This window comes from Mustela nigripes, chromosome 1 (assembly GCF_022355385.1).
Source record: "Mustela nigripes isolate SB6536 chromosome 1, MUSNIG.SB6536, whole genome shotgun sequence".
NCBI lineage: Eukaryota > Metazoa > Chordata > Mammalia > Carnivora > Mustelidae > Mustela > Mustela nigripes.
In genome coordinates, this window is record NC_081557.1 from 66,970,211 (window position 1) to 66,988,213 (window position 18,003).

The 18,003-nt window shown below is 45.0% G+C and overlaps 1 protein-coding gene across 1 annotated transcript in view; it reads left to right on the forward strand.

Annotated features, from left to right (window-relative positions):
- Positions 1-18,003, forward strand: part of FAT3 (FAT atypical cadherin 3) — a 663,645-nt gene that overhangs the window by 631,355 nt on the left and 14,287 nt on the right. The window contains exons 22-23 of the mRNA XM_059412525.1: positions 2,618-3,086; positions 16,807-16,960. Of these exons, the coding sequence (XP_059268508.1) occupies positions 2,618-3,086; positions 16,807-16,960 (623 nt within the window). The remainder of the gene's footprint in view (positions 1-2,617; positions 3,087-16,806; positions 16,961-18,003) is intronic.

Consider the following 18,003-nt stretch of genomic DNA (forward strand, 5'->3'; position numbering starts at 1 on the left):
TTACGGAACTTCGATGTATATGAGTACATTAGAGCTACAGTGGCTCTCCTGGATGAATTTGCAACTTGGTTATTATCCCAAGAGGTAGGGAGTGGGGATGGAGAAGGGAATGGACCGAGGAAATCTGTTAATGGAATACACCATCTTACAAAACCATCGATGAATCGCAGCTTCACCACCCGATCTTCCTTGATAGTCTGGGGACACCCCTTTGTAGCCACAGAGCATAACAGCAGATGGACTGTGCCAGAGGAAGGAAGTCCCCAACGTCGCATTTGATCATTTTATTACTTACATTGAAATAAAAATATGGATATTACCCAGGAGTTTTTCCTGAGCAAGTTTACTGGTATGATTTACAATATCCATTCAGTCCATTTTGTGGAACCAAAAAATGACCGAGGCAAAACAGCGTAGATCACATAGGAAAGCTCTAGAAAAAAACACATAAATATTTGCCTCCGGTCTCTTTATGTGTATACAATTGCATTTCAGAGTGGAGTATGTGTGCACTGTGTACCAGGTAGCTAACCATTCTGCAGTGGGCGTGGGCTCCTCAGAAAAGGAGCCATAGCAACGATCTCTGCTCACCACATAAGGGATCCCAAGCCCAGACAGGTCATCCAGTGCTCTCCAGGTCACCTGAGTGCGACACAACAAATCCTGCATGAGAGTCCTCATTCATACTTCCCAGGGCTCTGTCTGGTTCGCACAGCGCCCTACCTTCCATATATGCACATTCCCACAGCATGACTTTATATGCAGGAAGAGAAGGGGCTAGAGAATCCACAGAGGCAGGAATGTGAGTCCCTGAGAATTCGTTGCCTGTGGAACACACTGAAGCACAGGGAAAGAAATACTTCATTCGTGAGGATGAGCAATGCTGTGAAAAATCCCCATCAGGCCATCCTAAATCAAGCACGTGTTGGGAAGAGTGGGTCAGTCTGTTTCCATGAATTCATTTGGTGTGTATACCCGCCTCGCTCTTCGAGATCTGGAAGGTCTGCCTTCCCTTCACTTCCCCTTCCCACTCTCCCCACGTCTGTGTTCTTTGCCCACATTCTGGCACGAGAATACTGATGTCAGCAGATCCTAAATGAAGGCCTGTCAGCCTTGCATGACTCAGATGTTGGCCCCCACAAGACCCCCTTGCTGGGTCACACAAAAAGGCCTGCAAAGTACCTTTTGTTTCTTCACAGTCTCTAGCTGCAGGTCATTGCATGGCCCAATATCGGTTTGTCGGCAGGACAGGGATCCAGCATCATTCCCTGGATCCTCAAGCCACTTTGCGTTTCTAGGAAATGCAGAGGGGAGGGTGGATCCCCGGGGATTCAAAGGCCAGTCCGTCTCCTCAGTAACAGTTGAACCTGGGTCTCCATGGAGGACCGGTTCCTGGCCAACAGGTCCTGGCCGGCCGCCATCACTCAACAGCACACACTTTCTGAGTTTAATATCCCCCTGTGGTTTGTTAGCCTCCCAGAACGGACTTGGATGCCCTCCATGCACCAGTGCAATCAAAGTAGGCAGGTCTCTGTTGTAGCTGACTCTGGACTGGGGCTGGGGGCATCGATGAGGCGTGAACAGTTACCCAGATAAACCCTTCTGGGGGACCAGATGTCATTAAACATACACTGCTATATTCTAAGCAAATGGCCAAGCCCTGAACACTTTGTGGGATAATCTTAACCTAAATGATGGGCAGCCATCTTAAAGAACCGTTTGTTTGTTTGTTTGTTTGTTTGTTTGTTTTTTAAGATTTTATTTATTATTTGACAGAGAGAGAGAGCACAAGCAGAGGGAGCAGCGGGCAGAGGGAGAGAGAGAAACAGGCTCCAACTGATCAGGGAGCCCGATGTGGGACTCAATCCCAGGACCCCAGGATCATGACCAAAGCTGAAGGCAGCTGCCTAATCAACTGAGCCACCCAGGCATCCCCTAAAGAACTGTCTTAAGAATATACGAGTGTTTAATATAGAAGCATTTTAAAATCTTAACCATATATGAAGCCGGGAAGTAGGGCATCTTTTATTTCTGCCTGGCCTCTTTTCCTCCCTTCTAGAAACTTCACACAGACTTGCTTGTGGAGTACCTAGTTATTTCAGTGCTTATCTGACTTATGGCCATCTCCCCCGCAAAGAAACATAAGCCCCTGAGGTCAGAGATAGTAACTCTTTTTGCTCAGAGTGGTCTCTGTAGCACCTGGAACACTGCTTAGGACATAGTAGATGTTCAATAAATATTTGTAAATAAATGTTGAGTTCATAGAAATCATTCCTGCGGTGGTAATAACAAAGAAGGGTGCAGAGAATCAACAGACCCCCTCAACAAGATATTGTTGTGACCTCTTAAAGGCACAGATCCAAAGAATAGGAACATTCTTAAATTTAATGGCAGATCTATGCAGATGTGCTGGTGTTACTCCTTGCAAGATCTGGGACATTTCAGGCATGCGTAGGGCACATCATGGGGAGAGACCAAGCCACCACAGACTTAGGACTGACCCCCAAAGCAACCTCTATCCTAGAGGTTTCCCATGGACAGGGTGGAAACCGGGGTGTCCAGGAGTCTGTTGCCAGATGCATACTGAAAAGCGCCCGATGCTCATTCCCCCACACAGATCGTGGACGGCAAACTGTGGTTCCAGCTGGACTGCGGCAATGGCCCGGGGATCCTGGGCATTTCCGGCAGGGCGGTCAATGATGGGAGCTGGCACTCTGTCTTCCTGGAGCTCAACCGCAATTTCACAAGCCTGTCCCTGGACGACAGCTATGTGGAGCGGCGCAGGGCACCCCTCTACTTCCAGACGCTGAGCACGGAAAGCACCATCTACTTCGGGGCGCTGGTGCAGGCGGATAACATCCGCAGCCTGACGGACGCGCGGGTCACGCAGGTGCTGAGCGGCTTCCAGGGCTGCCTGGACTCGGTGGTGCTGAACAACAACGAGCTTCCCCTCCAGAACAAGCGCAGCAGCTTCGCGGAGGTGGTGGGCCTGACCGAGCTGAAGCTGGGCTGCGTGCTCTACCCTGACGCATGTGAGCGCAGCCCGTGCCAACATGGGGGCAGCTGCTCCGGCCTGCCTTCAGGAGGTGAGTGCACCTCGCTCCGCTCTCGCACCAGGCAGGGGTGGGGGCTTGGGGATGGTGGGAGGATGGGGTAGAGAAGGTAGGGGCGGTGGGGGTGGGGAGGCAGAGGGGCCTATCGACCTGCGAGGGACTGGCTTTTACAGGCTTCCCCCACTCAAGTGCTCTCCCACTCAGACACTGGCCGGGCTTCCTTTAGGAAGGTCCGGGAGCTTGAGAAGTGTCCAGTGTCACTGGTCCTTTCACAGCAAGCTACAGGCTCAGGGCTGTGACCTCAGGGGCCCAGAGATGCTGTCACGAGGCCCGTCCCCTGTCCCCCCACACCTTTCCAGGCCTGGGGAGGAATAGGACCCTCTTTGAGGTATCAGCCCTCTTGAGCCACATGGGCGTCACTGCAGAATGATTGGTGGCAGAATCTGAATCATGACATCCCCACGCGATCCTTTGTCGCCCAGACATGAAACTTCCCTAGAAAGGGAGGGAAGGGTTAAAGCCACCACTCCGGGAATGGAAAGAGAGTGGAGATGCTTTGGAGAATGCTTTTTAAATGTGCGCATTAAAAATAAATCCAATGACTGCTCTGTAAAGGGGTAGAGGGTCAGGACTAAAGAGAGGGCATTTTACAGGGAATCTCAGGACAGATAAACAGTGAAGGTGCGAGGCTCTACGGCAATAAGTTTTTTCCCCAAACCTATATCATGAAGAAGAAAGAAAGAAGAGGAGAGACAACAAAAGCATAGGAAGGGAATGGAGGGCTTCTGCTGTTTGAGGGAAAGGCCAAGATCATCTAAGTCCTGGGAGTCTGGAAGTAAAAGAATCTCTGACTTCCCCAGCTGCGGTTCCTGCGCTGACATAAACTGGGTCAGGCACTCCCCTGGTTGAAGCCTCTGCTGCCTCCCAACAGCCCCTGATCACACGCGAGCCCCTTTGCAGAGTCTCTCAGCAGTAGTGTGATTAGCAAATTTAAACCTTCCTCACAAATCACTTAGAGATTCTGCTGTGCGCATTACCATCTAATGTTCGTGAAGCCCAACTCCGAATTTAGAGTCCATTTTATTATTAGAATGTTATAAACTGTCCATGAAATGATACACTGCCGAAATACAGACACCAAAGTTATTTAGACTTGCATATGTTGCCGCCACAATGAGGGCCAAGTGCCCTGGGGGGAAATTTCTGCCGTCTCGATTTAAGAAATCTATTTGCTGTTTTTACTGTCTCAGCAGTATATGTAAATAAAGGGTTGTTATGGTGCCATAATTCCCGACTGATGGGCAGTAACTATACTTCAGTGGTTCTATAAACCAGCCCATTATGACAAGTCATGGCCAGTTTTTCACCAGGCAAAACAATTCTGCTAGTGCGAGCCATCCACGATATATAAAAGGAGCATATAATTAAATTGGGTTGAAACAGAACACCACTCCATGTCAAATGCCCAGTGCATAGCCACAAATTGTAACATACTTTCAGCGATGGCAGGATGGTGTTTTTGCTGGCAAAGCTATGGGCTTCCACCATGGGTTATCTTTAAAATAATAGTAACGATAATAATCACCCTCTTAAAGAAAAAGGGAATCTTGCTCTGCGACGTGCATTTTAGTGTTTTTTAATTGCCTGAAATCCGTGAACTAAGTATTCAGTGCAGGTATGTTCATTAAGTGAATGTGACTCGTGTCAACATGGCAATTTTCCTCTACTTTTTGTTTTTTTAAATCTCATTGGGCTTAACTACATTTTAACACTGAGGACCCCCATGCTGTATGCTTTTCACACGGCCTCAAGAGCTTGCTTTCCTCTCCCCGCAGGCCTGCCCTGGCCTGGTTGCGTTCTCTCTCCCATTCTTCTTTGTTCCTGCTCCCCACTTTGCCCTCTCTTTGGGTTTGGGACTGGGATTCCACAACAGGTGCCCTTTCTTCCGAGGCGATAGAGACTTCCATCAGTTCAAATGTCTCCTTTGTGCCTGGAGGCTCATGTTTTCCTAAAACAAAGTATCTTTCCTCATCTCCATCTATATGACTCTCTTCTTTCAAGTCTACTTTCTCTTGAGTGAGGAGGCCCAGTAGTTCTTACCTCAGCGACCCCCAGGCCATGATCCCCAATCTGGGGGTCTTGTGCACAGTAGTACTGAATGTACGGCCAGCAAACTCTTCACCACCTACCAGGAAATCCACGAACTGGGTTTCTGTTGCTTCCCTAGGAAAGCAAAGACACAGAATTCCTCCTCTGATATGTGGGGAGGTATCTATCCACCTGCTCCTGGGTATCAAGATTAAAACCTCAGCTTCTAAAAAAAGAGGAGAGGAAATCCATTTTCTTGCCACTATTATCTGTTAATATGAGAAGAATTTTTTTTTTCCTAACGGTTTTATTTATTTATTTGACACAGAGAGAGAGACAGCAAGAAAGGGAACACAAGCAGGGGGAGTGGGAAAGGGAGAAGCAGGTTTCCTGCCAAGCAGGGAGCCCAAAGTGGGATTCAATCCCAGGTCCCCGGGATCATGACCTGAGCCAAAGGCAAACGCTTAACCGATTGAGCCACCCAGGGGACCTATGAGAGGAATTTTTGCTAGGCCCTTATATCTTCTCTGCGAATGCCTGAAATTGGGGGAGAAAAGCCAGGAAGGAAATAACCAATAATTTGGCCTTTAACTCCCGTCCGTGAAGCTATGCAGCTAATTGTAAGGGTATTTAAAAGAAAGTAAAAAATCATCCTAGTTGTGAGGGATGGTTTAAAAAGAACAAAACCCTCAGTCATTAATGGAAGAATATTCATGCCTTAAAGAATGCCCTCTGGCTGCAGAGGTGTGTAATCACAGAGAGAGCAGCGAGCCGGCTTCTCCAGATCAAAGGCTGGGATACAGACAGTATTCAAAAAGGGGGAGAGGGTTAGAGAAAGTGGAGTGAGATGCTTCCGGTGTGACTCCATACAAGGGAGGAGGCTGATGACAAAAGTTAATTGACTCAGCATCTTCCTGCTGTTCGAACCCTGTGCTGTGTGTGGCTTTAAATTTCCAGAACACATAATTGAGTATAATCACCCCCTTGACCACTGAAGAATGCTGGCGTCTTGGTCATCGGCTCTCCTGGGGACAGGCTTCACTCTCCAACTGTGGCTATCCCAGCTTGCAGAGCATTCAGACTTTTTAAAGCAGCAACCCACAGCAAGAGGCATTCTATTTCAAAGAGGCGGGGCTGTGCTCTAGCCTCCTCCAAACCCAAGCAGGCCCTTGGCAGGAAGCAGCCAGGAAGCCGCGTCTGCTCACTCAGAATGACATGGTCAGCAGGTTTGACCAGCGTATAACTCTAGCTATCCTGAGAACGATCTGCGGGAGCCCCAAGGGAATTAGAGCCCGGAATGCTAACTTGTAATAAGAGTGTAAATATGACTCTGTAAATCAACCACAAAAGGAAGGCTCTCTCTTGTTAAAGCCTTGGAATTACATATATTTCATAAACATGAACTGGAAATAGCAACCACTGTGGAGGAGAAATGGTCTCGTCCCACGCTGACCCCTGCATTACCAGACCCTGTGGGGTAGGGAGCTGCCCACTGAGCACCCACAATCTGGATAAGGAGTCCTCAGTCCTCCCTGCCTCGTCCTGCTCTGCTCAAGCCCATTACTGGAAAAACCTAGTTGAAGCTAAGCTATAATTTGGCAAAGCAGTGCAGCGAGCCAGGCAGGCACCAGGCCAGAAATAGCCATTCTATCAGCTCTGCATGAGACCAGAAGCCTAACTCTCAAAGTGAGAACTTGGTAATTTGTAAATGTTAAGAGTTACCATGTATTATGCTCTTACTTTGTGCTTGGTACTGTGGTAAGTGCTTGCCTGATAGGTGCTTACACGCTGTGACAATTCTTAAAATACACTGGGCTCAGTACTAATCTTCCCCCACGCTCCACCATTTTACAGATTAAAAACACAGGCCAGAGAGGTTCAGGAACTAGCCCCATGTCACACAGCTAGTACAGTGGGGAAGCCAGGATTTGATTCAGGTTTGTGGAACCCCCCTCCAGCCTGTGCTCTTGGAATCCTTGTCACCTAAAATGTGTTCTAGGAGCCAACAGCATCGGCATCCCTGCAAATACTAGGAATGTATCTTAGATCCCACCCCAAACCCACTGAGTCCAAGTCTTATATTTTAACAAGATCTCTAGGTGATATGCTGATATCTTTCTCTATTTCTGAACTGCCCTGAAACCTAAGAAAACTAGTTCTTTTTTTGTTTTCACATATACATATATGGTGGTTCTCAGTCTCTGAGAGGCACCTGCCTCACCTGAGGACCTTATTAAAATGAAACCTTGCTATGGAAGAGTCTCTTGATTGTTAAGGGAAGAGAAGAATCTCTTTACTTGCCTCCTTCATTCACTGCCCAAGTCAAAGGAACCTTCTGCTAGATCACTGAGTCATAGTTGCAAATTGCTAAATTTACTACCAAGAAAAATTTCTCAGTGAAAGTTTGGTAGGGGGGTGGGGAACAACACCCAAACCTACAAGTTGGAATCTCGGAATCTGCAAAGGAGGGGAGTTCAGACATCTCTGTTTTTAACAAGTCTCAAGGTAGTTCTATGCACATCTGAGCTTGCAAACCAGTGACTTTTGAGGATGCCAATAAACTCTATGTTTGCAGGAATGTGAGTCAGTGATTTCCAGGAGAGGTGAGCAGACATTGGATGTTCAGGGAGTAAACATTAGGTGTGCGGCCTGCTTTGATTATCACTGTTTTAGTGTGAAGCTTGAAATTTGATCCCCAGTCGGTCAGAAGTTTGAGGTCCCCCTGAGCTCCCCTCTGAAGAGGAAAGTGAGAGTGTCTACCTACTCCCTCTAAGTAAGTTGCACAGGACAGCAAGTTCTTGGATGTTGCCAGGAGTTGGGTGTAGAAGTGTTTTCAACAACAAAGGTGACCGAGATACTTTGAGTGATGTTTTAGTGAGTATTTTGCATCCCTAACTGTTAAGGGTCTGGAAAAGCTCAGGCCTTCAAACTTTTGGTAAATTCTGGAATCTCATTGCTGTCTCTGGGACCAACAAATTCCATTGTGTGGCCTCCCTCCCCTCCCAACTGGCTTAAGGGAATTGAACAGGGTTCCTGTATGAGTTCAGCCTGCTGGCCACTGAGCGAAGTGGGACAGAGAAGGGAGGAACCAGACTCCCAGTCGATATATTGTGAATATCATTTTTTGTAAAAATATTTTTATTTTTAAGCAATTTCTTCACCCAAAGTGGGCCTCCAACTCAGAACCTGGAGATCACGTCTCACTTGCTCTACTGACTGAGCCAGCCAGGAGCACTTACTGTGGACACACTTTGCCTGAGCTTTGCAGCTTATAGGGATTTTTTTTTTTTTTTTCCTGAGGCACCTTGTTTTCGGTACTTCGGAAAAAACCTCATGGTAACAGCATTAATCATATAGATACTGCTATAAAACAAACAAAAAAAAAAACCACCCAAACTCTCAAAACCCAAAAGCAGTCAGAATGTGTGCAAACACAAAAGAACATGCTGGGACATGAGAATTTATTGTGTGCCTAGTGTTCTTAACACATTACGTGTTTCCAGATCCTCGAAGAAAAATGCTAGAAGCTCAGCCCAATATACAGTGGTTGAAATGTAAGCAAGCTGTCCTAGGGAAAGTTACAGGTCCCACTTTCAAAGGTAATTCTGCACCCTGTGTGGTAAAACACAGGAATGACAGAGGCTATGTTCTACAGCCAAACCCCCTCCCCACTTGTGATTAGCATCTCATAATGGGCCCACTGAATTAAGTATGAGTTTTCTCATGCTTACTGAGATTCACACAGAATTTTCAGGATTTCCCAAGATTTAGCCTAAAAGTCAGAGTAAGAAACTCCCATGGCTTTCAGTCTTTTGGTTGATGGGCAACACAGAAACGCAGCTGATTTCAGAATCCCTGGTAATTACAATAATTAGAACAACAAAGCACCTAATGTGTGTGTGCTACATTGTAGCTGATGAATCCAAAAGCCTTATTATCCTCCGTGAAGTGGGTATTAGTGAGATTCAATTACCAGATAAAAATAGGGAGGTTCCTGGAGGCCAGGCAGCTCAGCTGTGAACATATCTGGCTGGTGGGTAACAGCCAGAACTTAAAAGGACCCAGGAGCTCCCTTACCCTTTACGGCTGCCTCCCCAGATCACGTGAGCTCTTGGAGTCTCTAGATGAAATCCATAATCCAGCAACGTAGTGGTTGATACTGACTTCAGATCCCAAATGCCAGCTCACATTTGTCATTACGTCCACCTTTGTGCACCAGGCAGATGTCACCTTATCGAGGCAGCCATACCTGATTGGAATCATGTCATCTAGATCAGGGAGCAAGGCTAAGGGTTGAGGCCATTACCTGGATGAATCAGCTTGGAGAACAACTAATAAGTCAAAGGAGTCAGATAGAAATGATCTTGACTATTTGCTTACCCAGCCCCTAGTCACTCTGTAATTGCTTAAGCCATTTCTATTTTTTTGCATTTAATAGGTTTTGCAGTTTTCTTTGAACGAGGAAAGGAGGGGGCATTTTAAGTTGGTCTGGGTGCTGATTTCAAAGCCATCTGCATCTGCTGTAACTAGAGGATTGTAAACAAGAGCACAGCTTTGAGGCAAGGCTTAAAAATACACTTCTCACTCTGCCAGGATTCCGGGCAAGAGAGGCTATAACAGTATTATTTTTTTGTAACATGTATCCAATGCTAAGAATATGATTTGTATTTTTTGAACCTGGGAACTGAACTGCTTTAAGTGGTGTCTGCCACTTATTGACTATGTAACTTCAGGCAAACCATCTTATTTAAGCCTCAGTTCCCTTGTTTCTGAAATAACTGTAATAACAGTACTTACAACATAGGGTCATTGTCAAGAATTAAATGAGTTAATGCACAGAATGTTCTTTACGTTTTCCTAGTGCATAATAAGCTGTTGTTCTTTTTTAAATTTTCTTGAAAGATTTATTTATTTTAGAGAGACAGGGGGAGCCCAAGTAGGAGGGGGAGAAAGAATGTGAAGCAGATTTGCGGGAAACCCAAAACAAGGCTCCATCTTACGACCTTGAGATCATAACCTGAGCTGAAACCGACTGTGCCACCTAGGCACCCCTAAGCTGTTGTTCTTGCTAATAATTTCCTTATTTGGCCTTTTCCCCTAACCCTGAAAAAAAAAAAACCCTACTCTTTTTAATAGTATCCACTGCATTTTATTTTTCTTTCACATTTGCAAAGTGTTAAAATATTATTTATGGTCAAATAATGCCTGGATAGTTCTTGAAATTCCGTTTCCTTGATACGTAGGAGGGTTTTTTTTTTTTTTTTTAAGATTTTATTTATTTGAGAGAGAAAGAGCATGAGCCCGTGTACATAAGCAGGGAGAGGGGCAGAAGGAGAAGAAGGAGCAGACTCCCTGCTGAGCAAGGAGCCTGACATGGTATTTGATCCCAAGACTCCAGGATCATGACTTGAGCCAAAGGCAGATGCTTAACCAACTGAGCCACCTAGGCGCCCCACTCCCCGCCCTTGATTTGTATTTTAGACCTACATATGGTAATGCTTGGGAAGAGCAGAAACTTTATGACGCCAGTATCTTACTATTTAATGATTATTTGGCTCCCAGAGGATGTCTGATGTCCATCTTCCTTATCTCCCTGGAGCATTGTGGGGTCTAAGTACAATCCCCTCCTCATTCCTAGCTAGTGATAAGTTCCCGCTCCTGATGAGTTTCGGTGCCCATATCATCTTGTAGAAATATTTGAGAATCTGAAAGCCTGGATTCAAGCTCAAGCTCAATCACTTACTGGTTATATGTACTTGAACGAACCACTAACCTCTCCAGCCCCCATGGAGTTGAAATGTTAATGGGGCTTTTCATTTTTCCTTCCTAGGGTTATTGTGGTCCTTCATAAAATGACTCAGAGTGATTTTAAACCACTATGGCATTAGATCCCTTAGTATCATTGTGGCAGACTTATTGATATTCTAAAATTACTAATAATAGGCCCTGGCCAGGAGAATGAGATCATAAGGAAAACTTGGTAATAACAGTGACTCTTGATCTAGAAACCTCTTTCACAATAGATCTCACTCTTCTTTCGTTGAAAGAAAAATCTGACCACTTTAAAATAAGATCCAGTCACTTCCTCCTCTCACTGTGTTAACATAAAAACTCCAAATTCAAGGTTCTACAAGCATTATTTTTTACCAGTCTCTGCCTCCTTTGCCCCATGGTTTTAAGATGGTGCAAGCAGATACCAGACAGCTTCCTTCTGTCTTTGGATAAGCAGAGAATCCAGAAAGAGACTGTAATGTAGTACAGTTGTTAAAAATAAAGTTCAGAGGATATTGAATAGTTTGGGGACTGTGGAGTCAGATCCGCACCAGCTTCATGATCGTGAACAAGTTAATCAACTTTTCTGTACCCTACTTTCCTCATCTAGAAAATAGGAGGAAAAACAGCACCTCCGATACAGGCTTCTTTTCAAAATTAGATGAGTTAGTAGATGCGAAGTGCTTGGAACTGTTTTTGGCACAGAATAAACGTCCTACAAGTGTCACCAGCCATCCTCATCATTGACGTCATCACCTTCAGATGTAAAGCAGAGATCCCCTCTGTCAGGTGTGGTTTTCTCCAGCCTAGATCCAATGCTCCCATTCTGTACTCCTGCCACACCCCGTGCCTGCTCTCATGGTGGTCTTGTAGCTGCCTTTATGTGTGTAGATGGTGTATTTTTATCTTTATATCCCCAGGGCCAGCCTTAGTCCCTCTTGCAGGGTGTGCTCTCTAGAAATCGAAGCCCCAGTTGATAGTGTTTCTTGATTTCTGTAATGTAGATACTCCCACCGTGACTCATGTCAGGCTACCAAGGGTATTACAACGGGCCTGCCAAGTTCCCAACCATTTAGCAGTCCGTTCTCACAACACTGTGAGCAGGCGCCAGCCGACCACTGCCTGTGGCTTAGGCACTCAGTCAGTGAATAGGTTAATCAGTCAACCTGGCAGCCGCATCCAGTAGTAACACCAGCTAGCCCACAAAAGATAATGAAAATGACAAAATGCAGAAGGGAATGTGTGGGAGTAAAATAGTGCACTAGAGGTATCGCCTCATTTTAAATTCTGATTTTCCAAGGCACCGAGACATCAAATCAAAGAAATCAAACCCATGACCTTAGTTAGAATCCAGTTTCCATGATAGTAATTCAAATGTCCCTTATTTCCAGACAGGACTTCCTTGTGCCTCCCTTCCCCCCAACGTCTTCTGCTGAGGCTTTATTTGGGGAATTGTAGGAAGCTTGCCCGTAGGAGCTGGAGAGGGGGGAGTTTTACCTGCCCAACCCACCTTGCCTTAGATTGCCCCTTTGGCTTCACTCCCACCTCATCACTGATGCTCCTGTAAGTTCTCTCCTGTGGTTGTGGCATCCCTCCCTTAAAGTCAAGAAGGGAGTCTAATTCATCCTCACGGGTCACTCTACCTCTAAATGGCATGCTTTTCTGGCCAAGGACTAGCCAGGTGACACAAAGACACATTTTTTCCCAGTTCTAACTGTTTTCATCAATCCCATTTGACTCCATTAGGGTGAGCAGCTTCCCAAATTGAAAAAAAAAAAAAAATTCCAAGTCAGCATAATTTAAAGCAAGCATACCTCAGACCCCTGCAGCCTGTCCGCAGACATCAGGCCGACCGCCTTTGGACACAGTTTGAATCAACAATGTTCTTTCCTTAAGAGTTAGTTCCCTGGTGTTTCACCGTTGTTGCATTCAAGAGCACCGTGTCTCTCCCGTAGCCTCAATCTCTGGCCCTTTGTGCTTCTTGGTACCGGGGAGGCTGGGACCACACGGCCCCCTCCTTTTGTAAATGTAGAGTTCTCTCTTGCCTCCTGCACCTGCCTCCCAAAGGCAAGTCTTTCTCTGAACGTAGGAACACCCAGAGAGTCATAAGGTCCCCCTGTATTGTGGGTTGAGTACACATGAATGAGCACATATACACTGTTTCAATCTAGAGATTTTTAACTATGTTATGCCTATAGAAATCAATCTATAGGAGCACCTGGCTGGCTCAGCAGGAAGACCATGTGACTCTTGATCTCCAAGATCATGAGTTCGAGCCCCCCCATTTGGTGTAGAGATTACTAAAATCAATCAATCAATCAATCAACTTTAAAAAAATCAATCTATAAAATCTCAACCTCAGTCACTGGGGAACAGAGATTAGCCCAGGAACCCTTCAACTAAGAGTGAGAATGGTTATTTATAGCATTTACAAAAGATCTTAGAAATGAGGAAAGTCTCATTGGTCACTTCCAGGTAATGTGGCGCTCTCCATCACAATCCCACCATCACATGAGTAAGAGCATTTTCATAAGCCAGAAGCCCCGAGGAGTAAGGGGACTTGAAAAGGAGACAGCATCAACCAAGGGTGAAGGTGGGAGGCAAAGGGACGGGTGGTACGGGAGAGAGAAGTAAATCTTCAAGAGGCTGAAATGTTGACCAGCAGAAGGGAGGCTGGGAACTGAATCCCCAAAAGGCTCAGGAACTGGAGGCATTAGTCACTTCTAGAAAGGTAAGAGATGAGGAGAAGTGCTTAAAATAAGAATTGGTCAAAAACCTGTTTGAGAGGCAGTCAGAACCCTAGATTCCTGCCTTCTCTCTGTGCAGCCAGGTAACCACGCCCCCCATGCCCTGGCAGAGGGTGATGAAGGTGATGGTGGATTGCAGGGGTGAGAAGACAGGGTGCAGGGAGGGCCTGGGTCTGCCCTGCACTTGGTCAGAACTGGGGTGGGTAGAAGTGAATCCCATGTGTTCATTGGATGCTGAGACCCACAGCTATCCCTCCTCTCCCACCATCCAGTCCCCCGAATGTTAGAAACCAGACCTTCACTCTCCCTCTGGGCAGGTGATAAGGGTCATAAGTGGGGAAATTTACCAACCCAGTGGTACTGAAACAGTATCACAGTATCACAGTTGACAAACCCCACTCATGTCTCAGAGCTTCCCATTAGATTTCTAATTTCCTACTGTCCCACTCTGTGATCTGAGCTGATTAGGAGGGATTGCCGGACAACGTAGGAAATCCTCTAATTTGGAAGATAAAGAATGTACCAAGCTTCTCCAGAGAAGCAGAACCAATAGGATGGTTAGATAGATGATAGATAGACAGATAGATGGGTTTTAAGGAATTGACTCATACAATTGTGGGGCTGGCAAATCACCTATTTATGGGGTAGGCCAAGAGGCTGGAAATTCAGGGAAGAATTGATTTTGTAGTCTTGAATTTGAAATTACAGGGCAGGCCAGCAGGCTGGAAACTCAGGCAAAATTTCTGTTGCTGCAGAATTCCTTCTTACAGCAGTCAAATGAATGAATAAGGTCTAGCCCATATCATGGAGGGTAATCTGCTTTGCTTCAAGTCAGCTGATTGTAAGTGTTAATCATATCCACAGATACTCTCACACCATCACCTGGACTGGTGTTTGTCCAGCAGTTGGACACCATACCCTGGTCCCACTGACACATGAAATTCACCATCGCAGAGACCAAAGCAAAGAAACAGAGAAAAAACAACCTGGACAAAACTATGCAGGGAGAAAACTTCATAAAAATATTAATATCCTCGAGAGATAAGATATTGTAACCACAAAACATGAGCAGGATGCTATTGTGCTATTGTTTAAACACACACACATACACACACAGAACCTTAGTGAACAAAAAAAGAGCTCCTGGAAAATGACAACATAAATGAAAATCTCAGTAAAAGTTTCAGACGATGAGAATCTCAGAAAGCACAGGAAGAAAAAAAAAACCCACGGAGATGTAATATAAGAAAAATAATTAGAGGAAGGTCCAGGAGATCTGAGATCCAAATCATAAAACTTTCATAAAGACAGAACAGGGGAAACAAGGGAATGGAAATCATCAATGAAATAATTAAATTTTCTGAAGTATTTAAAGGACAAGAATTTCCAGAGTGCCCAGGGCTGATTGAAATAAACCCACACTACAGCAAATCATGGTGAAATCTCAGAAAACTGGGGGCCAAGAGTAGATCCTCCACGTTGCTGTAGAGGAAAAGAAACCAGGTCCTGTACAAACTTCAGGGACCAAAAGGCCTTGGATTTCTCAAAGGCCACTTGGAAGGAATTGTCCAGAATTCTGGGCACAGCCTACCAAAGAGGGGTAAGGGTGAAGCAAAGACATATCCTGCTATGCACAGTCTCACAACATTGACCTGCAAACCCTTTCTCAGCTACTGTAGGATGGATCCTAAGGAAATAGAGAGGAAGCCAAGAAATTAGGTAGTAGGGGATACCAAAAACACTAGATCTAGCCCAGGAGAGCGGAGAGAGCGATCCCAGGGACAGCAGCCTCAAAGGCTGTCAGTCAGAAGGCCTCAGAGGAAAGATTTCTCCAGCGTATAAAAATACAGAACACCAGGCCAAACAGCAACCCCCAGAGAGAACTAGTATGTGAAGAGTTTGGTGCTGAATTAGCAGTAAGTACAGCTGGCCCTTGAAGAACGTGAGAGTTAGGGACGCCGATCCCCTGCACAGCCAAAATCTCTGTATACCTTTTGACTCCCCAAAACTTAACCCCTGAATATAGGCCACTATTGACGTGAGGACTTACTGATGACATAACAGCCAATGAAAACATATCGTGTATGCTCTACATATTATATACTGTATTCGCCCAATAGAGTAAGCTAGAGAAAAGAAAACATTATTAAGGAAATCATAGGGAAGAGAAAATACATTTACAGTACCGAACTATAAAAAGTTCATGCATAAGTGAGCAGAGGTAGTTCAAACCCATGTTGTTCAAAGGTTAGCTTTCCTGTTCAATGGCATGTAGAGCTGCTGTTGTGCTAAGTGGGACTTAGAGAACCATCAGACTTTTTACTATGTGCATTACACCTTTCATAGGAAAAGGAATTTAAATTTTTTTAAAGTAGGCAAAAGAAAGCCCTCACTAATTATTCACCCCTTCCATCTCTGAGAGGTAAATAATGCCACTGTCCTCGTAGACTCTTACCTTCTCTGATACTTAATGTTCCCGGTGGTAAGGATGCTACCCCCCCCCCATTTCCTCCTGATGGGTTCATGAGCAGAAACAGAGAAAGTGGACAAAGATGTGAAAATCAGGGACCCAATACAGGAGCTGGGTGAAGGCTGGGATTCTTCCATTTCCCTGTGCATCTGTGAAACTGAGGTCCATTTGAGTCAACAGATATCCGCATGTTACCTTCCTTTCCTCACCTCCTCTCCAGGCGGGAATTGCGGTTCTTGGCTAAGCAGAGAAGCGGCATGAGGTTGGGAAGAGGGGTTCAGGAAAGGAGCTAGAACGGTACCTAGGGTAAAGGGCTTATCCCTGGAAGCATCCTGCCTTTTATGAAGGAGTGTGCTGGGGAAAGCATCTTCTCCCCATCTTGGCCTCTGCTCTTCTGAGTCTGTTCCTTGGGTGTCTATTACCAGTCTCACTCTAATTTGCCCTGTGGTTAATTAGGTGCGTTTTTGTGGACTAGTGGAGGATCCAAAGCATTACTTGGCATCTTTGTGGCAAATGAGTCCCCAGTTCAGAACAACCAATACGATAATCATTGTTGGAATCTGGGCCCCGCTGAAGATTTGGTTTAGGAGGAGTCGGGAAGGGGAGTGATGGCCAAATCCCTGCACTCCAACCATTGCCAATGGTACATGGCTCATGAGGACCTCTGTTTCTCCAGGCTATCAGTGTACCTGTCTCTCACAGTTCACCGGAAGAAACTGTGAATCGGAGATCACAGCTTGCTTCCCAAACCCCTGCCAGAACGGAGGCTCCTGCGACCCCATAGGGAACACTTTCATCTGCAATTGCAAAGCTGGGCTCACTGGAGTCACGTAAGTGAGATTGTAACTAGCCTTCCTCTCCTCTGCTTCTTGTTGCTAAGAAAGCCAAACAGTAAACAATTAGAAGGGATAAAAGACTAACCTACCATGAGTAGGACAGGCATAAGGTTAATATCTTTACAAAAAGAGGGCTTACAAATGATATAACCGTTAACAGGGATTATCTCTGGGTAATGGGGTTGTTAGTGATTTATACTTTTTTAACTCTATATGTCTCTATTTGCAAATTTTTACATAATTACTATGTGTTCTGTAGTTAGGAAAACAGTTCTTTTAAAGAAAATCATCTATAACCTCTTATATTTCCAGTATAATTCTGAGGCAGACATACCACCCATTTCCCCAGAACTCATTAACTGGACTCTACTGCCTAATGTTTTACGATCGTTCTGAGAAACTAGAGCCTACCTTTCCTTTGCAAACTCTTTCTCCCCCAAGAAATGAGGGAAATTAAAGTGTGAGCCAAACGGAAAGAGAATGTTTTAAGCTCTTAGTAAAACGCCACTTCCAACCATCCTTGATCGTTTGAGAAGTATATATATGTAATCTCAAGCAAGTGATATTCTAATTACAGATCAGTCTTATGTATTCATTAAAGCAAATCTCCCGAGGACTTTACCAGGAAATACTTAGCGGACTTTGAATGATTGGATGTAATTTAAAGTAATAAAGCTGCATTTATTTTTAAATACTCTGTGATTCTAATTTCCAAATGACCTGGCCTCAATCTGTTCAAATTAGGAACGTTTGACTACATTTTAAAAGGTGGATTATCAAAGATATAAGTGATCACACCTTTTAAAAGAGCACACCGAAGCAATTGCTGAAGTGAAGAGAAAAGTGAAGGAGTGAGGTCTATGCTCTCATGTAACGTTAAACTAACAAAAAAAAAGGACTAAAATGTTTGCCTTATAATTATACTCAATGGGAGTCACGGATTGCTTTAAAAAGAATAAAGTTGATTTAATTATTTTTCATTAGAATGATTTAATCATTTTTTTCCTGGTTATCTGCATTAGTACTAACCTTTATGG